The 14,433-nt window shown below is 47.8% G+C and overlaps 1 protein-coding gene across 4 annotated transcripts in view; it reads left to right on the top strand.

The window, feature by feature from the left end:
- Window positions 1–14,433, top strand: part of LOC140410748 (uncharacterized) — a 49,111-nt gene that overhangs the window by 12,760 nt on the left and 21,918 nt on the right. For 3 of the 4 annotated variants that reach the window (XM_072499273.1, XM_072499274.1, XM_072499275.1), the window contains 4 exons: window positions 692–770; window positions 3,082–3,196; window positions 9,997–10,181; window positions 11,992–12,146. In XM_072499273.1, coding sequence (XP_072355374.1) covers window positions 692–770; window positions 3,082–3,196; window positions 9,997–10,181; window positions 11,992–12,146 — 534 coding nt within the window. The remainder of the gene's footprint in view (window positions 1–691; window positions 771–3,081; window positions 3,197–9,996; window positions 10,182–11,991; window positions 12,147–14,433) is intronic. The other variant, XM_072499276.1, reaches the window with a different exon arrangement.

Below are 14,433 nucleotides of genomic sequence, written 5' to 3'. Positions count from 1 at the left end.
ATATAAAATTACGAAGGGAATAGATAGGATAGAAACAGGGAGGTTATTTCCACTAGCGGTTGAAACTAGAACTAGGGGGCATAGCCTCAAAGTAAGAGGGAGCAGATTTTGGACTGAGTTGAGGAGGAACATCAAAAGGATCGTGAATCTATGGAATTCGCTGCCTAGTGAAACAGTTGAGGCTACCTCGTTAAATGTTTTTAAGGACATAGAACATACAGTGCAGAAGGAGGCCATTCGGCCCATCGAGTCTGCACCGGCCCACTTAAGCCCTCACTTCCACCCTATCCCCGTAACCCAGTAACCCCTCCTAACCTTTTTGGTCACTAAGGGCAATTTATCATGGCCAATCCACCTAACCTGCACGTCTTTGGACTGTGGGAGGAAACCGGAGCACCCGGGGGAAACCCACACTGACCAGAGGGAGAACATGCAAACTCCACACAGACAGTGACCCAGTGGGGAATCGAACCTGAGACACTGGCGCTGTGAAGCCACAGTGCTCTCCACTTGTGCTACTTGTGCTTTCAGGCAAAGATAGATACATTTTTGAATAGTAAAGGATAATGAGACGCTGGGAATATTTTATCTGATATTATCAGAAATTTGAAACAATCCAAGGCATCTTTAAAAGGAATCCAATCTCTCAATCAGTGCCCTCGGGTTATTTTTGCTCTTAACCAAAATGTACTCGTGATCAAACAAAAAAATCCACCATACTCCAGCCAAAAGTGGAATTAGAAGCAGAGAGAATGTTACATAAACTACAGGTAACAATTAATGGTTTTTTTCAAAAAATAACTCATTACAATTGCTGCTGGTTCACCCAAAAATCAAATGTGGAGAGTAAAAAGGATAAAACTGACCTCCTCTTCATTAGAAATGCACCTCAACCCCATGCCCACCCCAACTCTAGCTCAGTAACTTTACGCATTCGGAGACATGCTACATTGATCCCAGGGTCTGTGCTAAGTTGGCTGCGGAAGTGGGTGCTATAATTGGTTTAGTAAAGAACTACTGCTTTTTCAAGGTATTGGGGCATTCACTGTCACTCATTCAAAATCCTGAAATTCTCTCCCTAACAGCATTGTGGGTGTACCTACAACCCAGGGGCTGCAGCGGTTCAAGAAGGCAGCCATCCTTCATCTGAGACCACCATCTGAAGGGCAACTAGGGATGGATAATAAATGCTGGCCGAGCCAGCAACACCCACATCTGCAAATGAATAAAATAAAAATGGGCACAGTAAGAAGTCTTACAACACAAGGTTAAAGTCCAACAGGTTTATCACTAGCTTTCGGAGCGCAGCTCCTTCCTCAGGTGAAAGTCATGACTATGAATCTGCCATAACTCTGGTAGAAGTGAGCTGGAAAGTTTGGAAGTCAGTTCCAAACTCATAAATTGTCGATTTCACCTCTAAAACACCAGTGGTGTAGTAAGGGACAGTGTCAGTTCCTCAGAAGCTTACTGAATGACAAAAGTGCCTCCATCTGTGGTTCCAAACTGGAATCATGGCCTCCATCGCCCAAGCAAATAACCCACAACCTCGCGTAATAGTGCAAGGCTGGCAGGAGCGCACACAATCTCTGAGTATGGGTTTTATATATTACAAACCCTCACTGAACACAGAGAGCATGGAGTTCAAGGAAAGATTACCCTTCTCCATGCGCAACTACAACGCTCCTTCTAAACTACACCTTCACCTTTCCAGAATGCAGACCAGTTGGGGGATTACATGAGTCTCCAAATTACATAGCAAAGAATGAACCTGCAGTGCATGTCACGAGATGCTTTGCACAAGCATACTTTCATTGAGGATGAGGCATCACTAATCATAGAATCCCTACAGGACAGAAGGCACATCGGACCTGCACTGACTCTCTGAAAGACCACCCAACCTAGGCCCATTCCCCTGCTCTTTCCCTGTAATCTGCACATCCTTAGGCACGAAGAGATGATATAGCATAGCCAATCCACCTAACCTGCCCATCTTTGGACTGTGGAAAGAAACCGGAGTACCTGGAGGAAACCCACGCAGACATGGGAGAATGTGCAAACTCCAAGCAGACAGTCACCCAAGGCTGGAATTGAACTCGGGTCCCTGGCGCTATGAGACAACAGTACTAACCACTGTGCCACCTGTCAGTAATGAACGTAGAAGGCACACACTGTGCTGAGATAGGGGCACACAACATCGACCAGAACTCTGCATACAGAGGAGACATATACAACAGGAGATGTGGAATGAGTGAAATTCTATTTACACTGGTGAAAAGTATATACATGTGAATACTGGCTCACCATGGAGCTCCTAATGTTTCTAGATCTTCCAAGCCCTGCCACTAATGTCTTGGTGCAACCACCGCAGCCACAACAATGAACAATTAGGGGTCAATTATTGGCTTGTTATCACTGCAAACAGCATTAAAAGTTTGGCGTGAACATCAAGGCAGGGGTGGGAAGCTGGATTTTTAACCTCCATTGCGTAAAGTGGGGGGAGGAAGGAGTGGAGTTACTCTTTGGGGGCTGCCCTTTGCCAATCATGGGGTTGTCCCCCTCACTCTTAGATTGAAACCTTCCTTCCTACTTGCAACACCCCTGCCCCCCTTCCCTACCTGCCCAAACTCTCCCAGCCCAAGACCCTGGACTTCCCTGCTCCAAGGATCCAAAGCCTTTGGGATCCTTTCTTCTCCTGCAGTCCCAGAAGTAGCCACTGACACTCTTTTGGCGCTGCCAGGACTGATGAAGATGCTGGTACATTCCAATGAGGCGAAGTCCCACCCGGTCCTCATTAATCCACTGCGCTTTGTGCCTCAGGGGTGGTTTGGCTCCACACCAACATTGTTTCCGGTCAGGGCATGATGGCATTATTCAGCCCTATATTTCAAAAATACTTCATGAGCTGTGAAAATCTTCAGGCCACATTGGAGTTATGAAAAAAGCTTTTGTAAATACAAGTTGTTACTTTCTTTGTTAGTAAAGTTTGATGATGCAAATATCGGGGAAAAGTACAGAAATGTTTCATTGACCAGCACTGTTCTGTTCCTCAAAGCTTTTATCAATATATTTGTCATTGTTCAGGAAATGCGCTCTCAAGTTGATGGTCTACACTTAGAACTGAAAAGAAAAGAAGCCAATTTAAACATGTTGCAGACAGAAAAAGAGAGACTTGGCAAGCAACTTAAACTCTCAGATGGCAAGTTCTGTGGTTGTCACGTATCGTGCACAAATTATAATTTATTTTTAAAATATGTATAACCTGTCATTAGCATGAGGTTTTATATTTTTGCTTCATATGAAAGTTGATTTGTTTACAATACGAACAGTGCCTTTAATTGAGATTCATCACAAGATGGATCACAGAAATGTTACAAAGCAAAATCTAACTCTGAGCCACATAAGGAGGAGCAGCGGGGTAGAGCACTAGTGAAGGAAAATATACAGTGATGGAGGCCAGGAAGAATGAGAGCAGAAGGAGATGTGAAGCATGACAGCAGAGGAGTCCCAAGATGAGGAGGAGCAGCTGCTGAGCAAGAGTACAGCGAGGTGTTAAGTGTGGTAGCAGAGCAGGTGAGATGAGGAGGAACAGGAGCTGAGAGCAACTCAAACACAGGAATAAATTGGAAGAATTACTCTTGAATCAGTGCCGAGAGGAAGGAGAGGCAGACCCAAGGGAGGGAAAATAGTGATCAAGATTAAGTATTGCGGTAAGGATCTAAGGTAAAGATGTGGAGTAATTAAACCCGATTTAAAAACTGAGGTTTTATATTTCTGTAGGTTTAGATAATAGTAGAATAATTAGAGTTATGGCAGACCCCTGTTAAATATACATCCTGTTCCACATGGGAAATCCAGGATGCTTCGCGTGTCCATGACAACTAAATGCGCAGAAGGTGCAATTAGGTGGAGGATCCTAAGCTCCATGTTTTTAAGCCTCAGCAGCAGCAGACATCACCATGGTGCAACAGCAGGGCTACATGGATAGTACTTTTCAGGAGGTGGTTACCCATAGCTTAAGAGTACACAGAGGGAGAATGTGCAACCACCAGATAGACAAGGAGGACGAACCAAGTAGTGCAAGGGTCAAGTGAGTGTGTCTTACTCTTCAACCGATATTCAGTTCTGAATAATGGTAAGAATGATGATTGCTCTGGGGAATACATCCAGAGCCATGTCCACAGCACCATAAATGGCTCAGCTGTCCAGCATTTGCTGCATTTGGACTTGGACTGCTTCATTATCTGAGGAGTCGCAGATGATGCAGTCATCTGCAAACATCACCACTTCTGATGATGGAAGGGAGATCTGGAAGGGCTGGATATTATGCTGCTCTGCCAGCAAGTTTGAAGGCAGGGAGGAAGTCTTGTTAAATCCAGCAGGCAGTCTCACCACTTCTTACCAAAATGTCCTTGCCCCCATCACAATTATACAAGCAGAGGTGTGGCATTGTGTTTCCCAACTGTCAATGAGCTAATTCAGGCCCTTAAAACAGGTAAGGCAATATTTGAGCAAATAGCCAAAAACCTAACCAAAGAGGTCTGGTTCAGGAGCATCTTAGGAAACAAAATTAAAGAGGTTTAGGAAGGGAATTCTGGAACTCGGGGCCTAACTGAAAACAAGGTCACCAAATGGTGGAGCAATTAAAATTGCAGATTCTCCAGAATTAGGCGAGCACAGATATTTTGTTGGGTTGTGGGTCTGGAAGAGCTCGAAGACAGATGACATGCTAGAAAGTTCATTAAATGGCCCAGAAAGGTTGACATGAGAAACACAAAAGAGACAATCACAGTACTGGAAAAATACAGCAGGACCCCAAACAGTCAGAAGGAGATAGAAAAACAAATGCATAGGCATGTTCTGTGAAATGCTGAAACTATATAGGGCTTAATAATGTTAGGGGATTTCAGCTACCCAAATATTAACTGGGATAAAATCAGTGTGAAAGGTACAGAGGGTACAGTTCTTCAAATACATTCAGGAGAACATTTTTTAACCAGTATAGGAAACCCAAAAAGGGAAGGGAACGTTTGCGCTTAGCTTTAGGGAATGAAAGGGTGGAAAGGTATTCGTGGGAGATCATTTTGTTGGTAGTAATAATAATTCGGTTAGTTTTAACCTCACAGAAAAAGATATAGACAGACAAGGGTAAAAGTTCTAAAATAAAAACAAAATGCTTAAAAAATTCTGGAGGTCTGGCAGCAGTTGTGGGGAAAGAAACAAAGTTAACGTTTCAAGTTCTCGTCTACAGAAGTGTTTATCCAGCATTTTTTGGTTTGATTGCAGATTTCCAGCATCCACAATAATTTTCTTTCAGTAAAAGTTCTAAATTGGGGAAAAGCCCAGTTTACTAAGCTGAATTGTGATTTTGTAAAAGTAAGCTGGAAACAGCGATTTGAGAGTAAATTAATGTCAGAGTAGCGGGAGGGCATTCAAAAAGTGGGTAAAGAGGGTTAAGAACTCTGGGGTGGGATTCTGCGAAAACCGGCGGGGCGGGCAACTCCAGCACGAAGGAGTGGCGTGAACCACTCCGGCGTTGGGCCGCCCCAAAGGTGCGGAATCCTCCGTACCTTCAGTGGCTAGGCCGGCGGTGGAGTGGTTTGTGCCTAGCCGGCGCGGAAGGGGCTTGGCGCCATGCAAACCGGCGCCGAAGGGCTTCCGCCAGCCGGTGCGAGTTGGCGCATGCGCGGGAACGCCAGCGTGTGCTGGCGTCATCCCAGCGCATGCGCTGGGGGGGTTCATCCCCGCATCGGCCATCGCAGACTATTACAGTGACTGACGCGGAGGAATACAGTGCCCCCACGGCACAGGCCCGCCCGCGGATCGGTGGGCCCCAATCGCAGGCCAGGCTACCGTGGGGGCACCCCGGAGGCCGCCCGCGCAGCCAGGTCCCGCCGACAAATACCAGTTGTAATTTATGCCGGCGGGATTGGACGAAAACGGGCGGCCACTCGGCCCATCGCGGGCCGGAGAATCACCGGGGCGGCCGCTGACCAGCGCGGCGCGATTCCCACCCCTGGCGCCAGAGAATTCGGCAGCCAGCGGGGGCAGGATTCACGCCGCCCCCCAGCGATTCTCCGACCAGGCGGAGGGTCGGAGAATCCCGCCCCTGAATTCTCGCAATGGAAATCTCAAACCCCCTAAAGTCAAAGAGCATAAAGGGTAGAAAACTGCAAAACAAAAGAAAGCTAATGTCAGATACTCAGAGCTCAGTACTCAGGAAATCCGAAAGGACTATAGAAAGTGTTGTGAAAAGTGTTGCGAAAGCAAAGAGAGGGCAGGAAAAAACATTGGCAAGTAAAATTAAGGAAACTGAAAAGGTAAGCAGTTTGTGGAGGCGCATGATTAATGATTCTTAATGAATACTTTTATCTGTCTTCACGGAAGAAGTGGACGGTATAGATGTTTTTTTAATTTCAATTATAGCATACAAAATGGTCAAACAAATGTATCCAAGTTTTATAAAAATATCCCCACAACCCAGCCCCATCTGTATTTACCCAGAACCCTCCCCCTCCCCACCCCCTCCTTACCACCGCCACCTCAATCGCTTTCGCCAGGTCATCAGAGACCGCTTGTCTCGGTTTCTTGAGCTCATGTGTAAGGAATTCCACCAGCCTCTCAGTTATCCACTGAGACAGCAACGACGACACAGGGGCCTCCGCCATTTTCGCCCCTCCTGCGACACGAGGGCTTTTCAAGTCCGACGAGGACCCCTTATTCAATTCGTTCCTCGTTAGATAACCTCCAGACATCACACGCCAGAAGAGGGAAAAAAACTTTCAAATTACACCACTTTTCTCTCCAAACAACACCCATTAAACAGGCAAGAAGGGTCAAAAACTGAATCCCCAAGCAGGTGCCACCTTATGTGTGACCGTTCACCTCATGGCCACCACCAGAAGTCAATGATATAGGTGTTGTAGTTAAACATAGTGAGGGAGGAAATAATAAGCGTTTAAAAAAATAAAATGTATCCGAGACTGCTAAGCGAAGCAAAGGAGGAAATAGTGGAAGCTCTAACCATCATTTTCCAATCCTCCCAGGCTACAGGCGTGGTTCCTGAGAACTGGAGAACTACTCATAGAACTTTGAACAATACAGCACAGTACAGACCGTTCGGCCCATGATGTTGTGCCGACCACTGATCCTAATCTAAGATCACCTAACCTACACCCCTTCAATTTACTGCTGTCCATGTGTCTGTCCAAGAGTCGCTTAAATGTCCCTAATGATTCTCACTCCACCACCCCAGCTGGCAGTGCATTCAATGCACCCACCATTCTCTGTGTAAAGAACCTGGGCAAGATTCTCTGACCCTCGCCGGGGGCTGGCGTGAATCCCGTCCCCGCCAGTTGCCGAATTCTCCACCACCGGATATTCGGCGGGGCCGGGAATCGTGCCGCGCCGGTTGGCGGGCCCCCCCCCCTGCGATTCTCCGGCCCGGATGGGCCGAAGTCCCGCCGCTAAAATGCCTGTCCCTCCGGCGTAGATTAAACCACCTACCTTACCGGCAGGACAAGGCGGCGCGGGCGGGCTCCGGGGTCCTGGGGGGTCGCGGGGTGATCTGGCCCCGGGGGGTGCCCCCACGGTGGCCTGGCCTGTGAGCGGGGCCCACCAATCCGCGGGCGGGCCTGTGCCGTGGGGGCACTCTTTCCCTTCCGCCTTCGCCACGGTCTCCGCCATGGCGGAGGCGGAAGAGACTCCCTCCACTGCGCATGCGCGGGAATGCCGTCAGCGGCCTCTGACGCTCCCGCGCATGTGCCGCCCGGAGATGTCATTTCCGCGCCAGCTGGCGGGGCACCAAAGGCCTTTTCCGCCAGCTGGCGGGGCAGAAATTCCAGTGTGGGCCTAACCCCTTAAGGCTGGGGCTCGGCCCCCAAAGATGCGGAGCATTCCGCACCTTTGGGGCGGCGCGATGTCCGCCGACTGGCGCCCAAAACGGTGCAAATCAGTCAGGCATCGCGCCGTTTCCGGAGATTTGCGCCCCCTATCTCTGATATCTCCCCTATACTTTTCTCCAATCATCTTAAAATTATGTCCCCTCGTGACAGCCATTTCCGCCCTGGAGAAAAGTCTCTGGCTATCCACTCTATCCATTCCTTTCATCACCTTGTACACCTCTATCAAGTCATCTCTCTTCCTTCTTCGCTCCAGTGCGAAAGGCCCTAGCTCCCTCAACCTTTCTTCATAAGCCATGCCCTCCAGTCCAGGCAGCATCCTGGTAAATCTCCTCTGCACCCTCTCCAAAGCATCCACATCCTTCCTATAATGAGGCGACCAGGACTGGACACAATATTCCAAGTGTGGTCTAACCTGGGTATTACAAAGCTGCAGCAAAACCTCGCAGCTCTTAAACTCAATCCCCCTGTTAATGAAAACCAACACACCATATGCCTTCTTAACAACCCTATCAACCTGGGTGGCAACTTTGAGGGATCTATGTACGTGGACCCCAAGATCCCTCTGTTCCTCCACACTTCCAGAATCCTGCCTTTAACCCTGTATTCAGCATTCAAATTTGACCTTCCAAAATGAATCACTTCACATTTCTCTAGGTTGTACTCCATCTGCCACTTCTCAGCCCAGTCTGCATCTAATGTACTTTTGTTTAAAAAGGGAGAAAGGGATAGACTTGAGTAATTACAAGCCAATCAGCCTAACCTTGGTGATGATCTTTCATGATCTTATTAAAGGGCAGAGCAGGTTCGAAGGGCTGACTGCCCTACTCCTGGTCCTTGTTCATATGCTCATTGACAATGGTGTCAAATCAACATGGGTGAGTGCTATGTTGCATGTGATAAGTGGGAATCCCTCATCTTTCCACCACCAACGGCCATGTATATCGAGACTCTGCTTCTCTCCAGTGCATTGTGCTGCTCGGCAGTCTGCAGAATGCTTCCCCCATCCTGCCACACCCAGTTCCCTTGCCTCTCCCAAGTGAATTGCTTTCCCCTCTGTAAGAAGAGTTAAGAGTCTGAGAAATATTTTGAGAGTTTGGAAGAACAATATTTGTGGGGGGGGTGAGATTAAAATAAGATGAAGGTGAGTGTGTATCCTGGCTGTTCAGATGGCGATATGATGGAGAGAGATGAATGGGGTGAATCTGTGAGGTATGTTCATCTTAGGAATGCTGTGCAAGAGAAGGCTGAGGAAATCAGAGTGAGGGAGTTGAATGTGGTATGTCACTCATCCTGATGAAGTAATTGAACCTCTTCGTATCTACGAGTGAGGGACCACGCTCCTTCTCACCTTCTCAGCCACTTCTGAGCTTAGCTTCAGAGGCAGCGCTGGTCCTCTCATTCACTCAAAACAACATTTCTCTGTGGTTGCTGATAACTAACAACTTGATCCATTGGCAGGCCTGTTGCTATCTCTCTGTTAGCAATTGTAGAATATTTGTATTCTCTCCCTACACCAGAACCCCTTTAAATTCTGAGGTTTCAACAGTCAAATGTGGGTTTTAAATATGCCCCAGCCCACCCACTCCAATTGGTCAGGCAATCCGGAATCAGGATGCTATTGCCGTGGTTCAGTTAAAGCACCATGGAAAAAGTTGCTCCATGGATATTCAGGTTACCGAACTACAGCCAGTGTGAGAATATTCGAGCACTAAAACTTAGCCCAGTGGCTTCAGTATTTAGTTACAGGAAATTTCTGCTCACCCACCACTGAATGCCAGAGCAACTGAAAAACCTGAGTCAGTAGAGGCATAATGAGAGGTGGTTGAGCACTGGAGCTGGGTAAAGCACCTGGGAATGTTAAAAACACTATTTAAATGCATGTTGTTGTTTTATGCTGCATAGGGAATCATTTTCATCAGGTTACCCACGTACTTCGAGCTACAATTTCTGATGCATGTCAAACCTGCCTGGCCTTTCCTCCCATAAATGATTTATAAAGGTGTATTAAAATGGTTTTATTTTTATTTCAGGAAGTCCTCATATGAATCAGTGCCTTCAGTAGTATTTCAGAATATAATTTCTTTACAAACTGCAGATTCACATTTGAAGGAAAAGCAGTCTCTTGTGGAAGAGATAGTGCAGCTGAAGAGGATGAAGGAGATCATGGACACGGAGATCTCCCACAAAGAAATGGAATTCCTGCAGAGCAAGCAGGAACTGGAACGACAGCTCGCTAACCTGAAGAGCAATGAGCATAAAGTTACCATTATAAAGCAACAGGTAAGTTCAGCAGAACCATCAGTTGTTGTCTATGTTTAGTAAAGTTCAGTAATTAAGTGGTGAGGTATTTGAGTACAGCTGAAAGTTCTTCTTTCTGGACAAGCAGTATGCCTGCCTGTTCCAACAGTGAACTGTATAAGTAAACCAAACTGGGCTTTAGCTTTGGGAGTGGCCTTAGGATCTGGGTGCATGGGGCTGGGAAATCAGGATCTATAATCAGAGTGCAGGATAGGCACTTCTTGAGGAGACTCCTATGGTCCAGGAACACCGATTTTTAGATCCCACTTGCGGTTCTAAGATGTAATGACCCTTAAAGGCCTTTCAAAAAAGGGGCCAGGAAATATTTTACTTGTAATTTTGTGGAGCAAGTTCTGCTCCTCCTGTGCCCACAAGAAAACTCCAATCCCTGGCCAGATCGTTTGAAGGAACCCTTGGGATCAATAGTTCCCCAACACCAACTTCCAGCCAGGCAGACCTGGCAGTCGACTAGTCATGTGAACCAGCCTCTCCCCCGCCCTCTTGTAACTTGCTAGTAGGGTATCCATTTGGTACCCTTAGCATTTGTTCACACTCTTCAGCATTGGGGTTGAACAGGCAGTGTGGCTGAAATACAAAATAGACCTTCAGAATTAAGGAAATACAGTAATAGTGCAGTTAATGATTTTAGGCAAGACCTTAAAGGCAGTAAACATTTAATAACTGGAGAACTGGTTAGAGCTACAAAACATCCCACGAGAATGTGCATAAGCAGCTGATTCACAGGTAAAGGGGTCAAGAACAGCTTGCCCCATCTCTCAAGGCTGCTAGACTCCAAACACCCAAATACTACCAGCACTGATGCTGCCAAACTCTGGGGGTAGGAAGTGGCAAATTGAGTAGCTGGAAGCACTTGAGGTACAAACACCAGCCTATACCTGTTGGGTCTGACAGCCTATATAGTTGTATGTAACCCCAAAGTATCTGTTTCCAATGTTTCCAGATCCCAAAACTTCTATCCCAGTGATCTCAGATTCTAATATCATCTCCAATACGCTTGCAACCTTTCTCTAAAGTGTTTCTGGACCCTAGGTGTCTCAAGAGGTGCTTATCCTGCAATGTCTTTGATTACTGGCTGATTCCAATTTCCCTATCCCCATGCTCCCAGATCCTAAGGGCACTCCCAAAACTAATAAATCAGTGTTCCTATGCACACTAACTGGCACCACGTGGTATATGGTCATCTAAAAGTTGCATCTCATTGTACGCAACACTATTGGGCATGAATTAATAAGTTAATACAACATCTGAATTTTAATAAAGGTAGTTTTTAAATTAACGCTGAAAAAAAACTATGCTAATTAATTTTTTTTAAAATTCATTTACGGGATGTGGACTTAACTGGCTTGGCCAACATTTATTGCCCATCCCTAATTGCCCTTGAGAAGGTGGTGGGGAGCTACCTTCTTCAACTGCTGCAATCAGTATGGTGTAAGTACACCCGAGTATTGTTAGGGAGGGAGTTCCATTAACCCAGGGACAGTGAAGGAATGCAGATATATTTCCAAGTCAGGATGGTGAGTGACTTGAAGTGATGGTGCTCTCATGACTCTGCTGCCCTTGTCCATCGCAATGGTAGTGGCCATGGGTTTGGAAGGTATATCTCGGGAGACTTGGTGAATTCCTGCAGTACATCTTGTAGATTGTACACACTGTTCGTCAGTGGTGGAGGGAGTGAATGTTTGTGGAAAGGGTGCCAATCAAACGGACTGCTTTGTCCTGGATGGTGTCTAGCTTCTTGAGTTAACATTACTTGTTTAAATTTTGTTTCCAGATTGAACAAAGGTCTGAGCAAGAGAAGATGATTGAGACACAGCTAGGAGAAAATAGTCTGGAGCTTTTAAAAGTCCAGTCAGCTCACCATGAAATTGAAGAAAAGTACTATTCCATGACAGCTACCATGCAGGATAAAATTACACATCATTTCAGGTACTAGAGTGTAGGAGAACAGGGAAGATGGCAAACTACAAGTTAACCAATCAGTGAAAGGGTTAAAAAATAATGCTTCCTTTTATTGCCATGCTACTAATTTCCATTAGTGCTGACAAGCCACAGTACAAGTAATCCTCACTTAATCACCATCTTAAGACGTTTTATAATCGAGAAAAGGGCCTGGATTCGCCACTTCCAGCCGCCGGAAGCAAGGATTGCAATCGGGGGGAGAATAGCGTGCAATGGAAAAATCGCGATTTGTGCCCAGTGCCGATTCCAATGCCATCTCCGGTCCCCGTCTGGCAGTGTTATCCTGTGCCAATGGGCCCATGCAAAACCGTCATTTGCATGAATTTGAATCTCATCGGCGAGTTGGACACTTCATGCTCCACACCTCCGCAGTGCTCCGCCCCTCATAGATGGAAGTCACATCGGTGTGAATTGGTGCAAGTATTTACAATGGGGCCTGGGTGCATGGCTGTTGAGGGGGAGCGAGAAGCTGAAAAAACTCTGAAAAGCAGTTGAGTTTGCTGGGGAGTGATGCCCCAGCAGTGGGGAGTAGCGGGGGAATGACTTTGTGCCAAGTCCGGGATCGGGGTGGCCTGGCTCAGACTGTCATTGCTGCAGTATGTGATTAAAATTCACCCCTTTGGTGCTACTTGCAGGCTCCTGGCTGTTCACATTGCTGACTGCTCATTGTGTCCTGTAAATGCTCAGAGAGCTGCCCCTCTGGAAGCCCTTATGCCCAACGGTATCATCAAGGGGATAGGCGTGGCCATGCTGAATCAGTGGCAACAGTTGCTTCACTCCCCCATACACTCCTCAGAAGTGCTGCCCCACTGCAGAGGAAACAAGTGATTAGCAGACTTTGGAACCCCCCTGGTTCTGTGCTCCTCTCAGGGCAGAGGCCTTACCAGTGATCCCCATTCCTCAGGATCACCAGCTCTCTCCTCCTGGTGAGGCTGGCAGCACTGACTGTGCCACCACCTCACAGAACTGTTCAGGAAGGAGGGCTTGAGTTTGCGGCTCACCCTCTTCTCCTCATTGGCATCGAGCAGTGGGTCTACTTCAGATTCCCGACATCTGGGGTGGGGGGGGGGGGTCTTCTCTGAGCCATCATCATAGCTGCAATGAGTGTGCAGTGAGTGGAGCACTTAAAGTCAGTTCCAGCTGTCAGGCTCTTTAGCTCTAAATCTGGCCCCGCTGGGCCCGGAATTGCTTTAAATTCACGTTGGCAGAGTACTGGCCCATTTGCATGTTCTGAATTGCGAAATGAATTGCACCCCCAATGGAAACTCGAATTGCACGCTATTTAGGGCCGGCGGGAACACTTAGGGCTGGATTCTTTGATCGCCGACGTCGAAATGGTGTTCGGCCGGAGAATCTATTTTTGTGCTGGAATCGGGGGGGCGGCACTGTTTTTACGAAGCTCCACCCCATCAAAAACGGCGAACTCGGGTACACCGCACGCCGTTGGGACGGCCTCAGGACATCACCTGAGGCCCTCCACCGATACACCACCAGCAATGGGCCGAGTCCCCGACAGCGTGAGACACGTGTCCTCACAACTTCCATGGACCTCGCGTGGCCGCTGCTGACTGCATCCAGCATCGCCACAGTCGGGAAGGGGTGGGGGAGCCATTCCGCTGGCGGGGGGACTTCAGTGGAGGCTGGAGGGACTGGTGGGGGGTGGTCTGGAGGTGACGAGGGCGGTTGCAGGGCGGCAGTTTTTGGCAGGCCGTGTCCGCGCGTGGCTGGCGCCATGTTGTACGGCACGGCCGCCGCAGGCCGCTGCCGTGTGCATGCACGGCCACAGATCCGGCCATTCTGCGGCCGTATCCGCAGGTAAAGCCTACATGGTGGGGCTGCTAGCCCCCCACCGGGCGGAGGATCGGTGCGTGGCGGTGCAGACTTTTTGGTCATAAGACCAGATGGATCCTGCGGACATAGCCGCAGAATCGGAGAATCCAACCCTCAGTCTCCCAAACGGAGAATACAACCCAAGAACCTTTGGTGCAAGAGGCTTTATTATACACATTAACACTCCTAGCATAAACAACTTGCATCAGGAGCACATACAGGACCTAATTTATGGCACAAAAATAACCACCAAGTCCATTTGTCATACAGGCTTTCATCCTTTGATGTGCAGGCAACGCTAAGCCATAAGAAAAAAAGTGCCAAAGCCCAGTAGCAGCTCGGATTGCTCCTCCTCACTTGTGCAGTGCTTACCAGGTGCCTCCCTCCTAACCCTGTTTTTCTGGTGCCTTGAGGCAGCTGTACC

This window comes from Scyliorhinus torazame, chromosome 4 (genome assembly GCF_047496885.1).
Source record: "Scyliorhinus torazame isolate Kashiwa2021f chromosome 4, sScyTor2.1, whole genome shotgun sequence".
Classification (NCBI taxonomy): Eukaryota; Metazoa; Chordata; class Chondrichthyes; order Carcharhiniformes; family Scyliorhinidae; genus Scyliorhinus; species Scyliorhinus torazame.
This window is presented reverse-complemented; position numbering and strand designations above follow the sequence as displayed.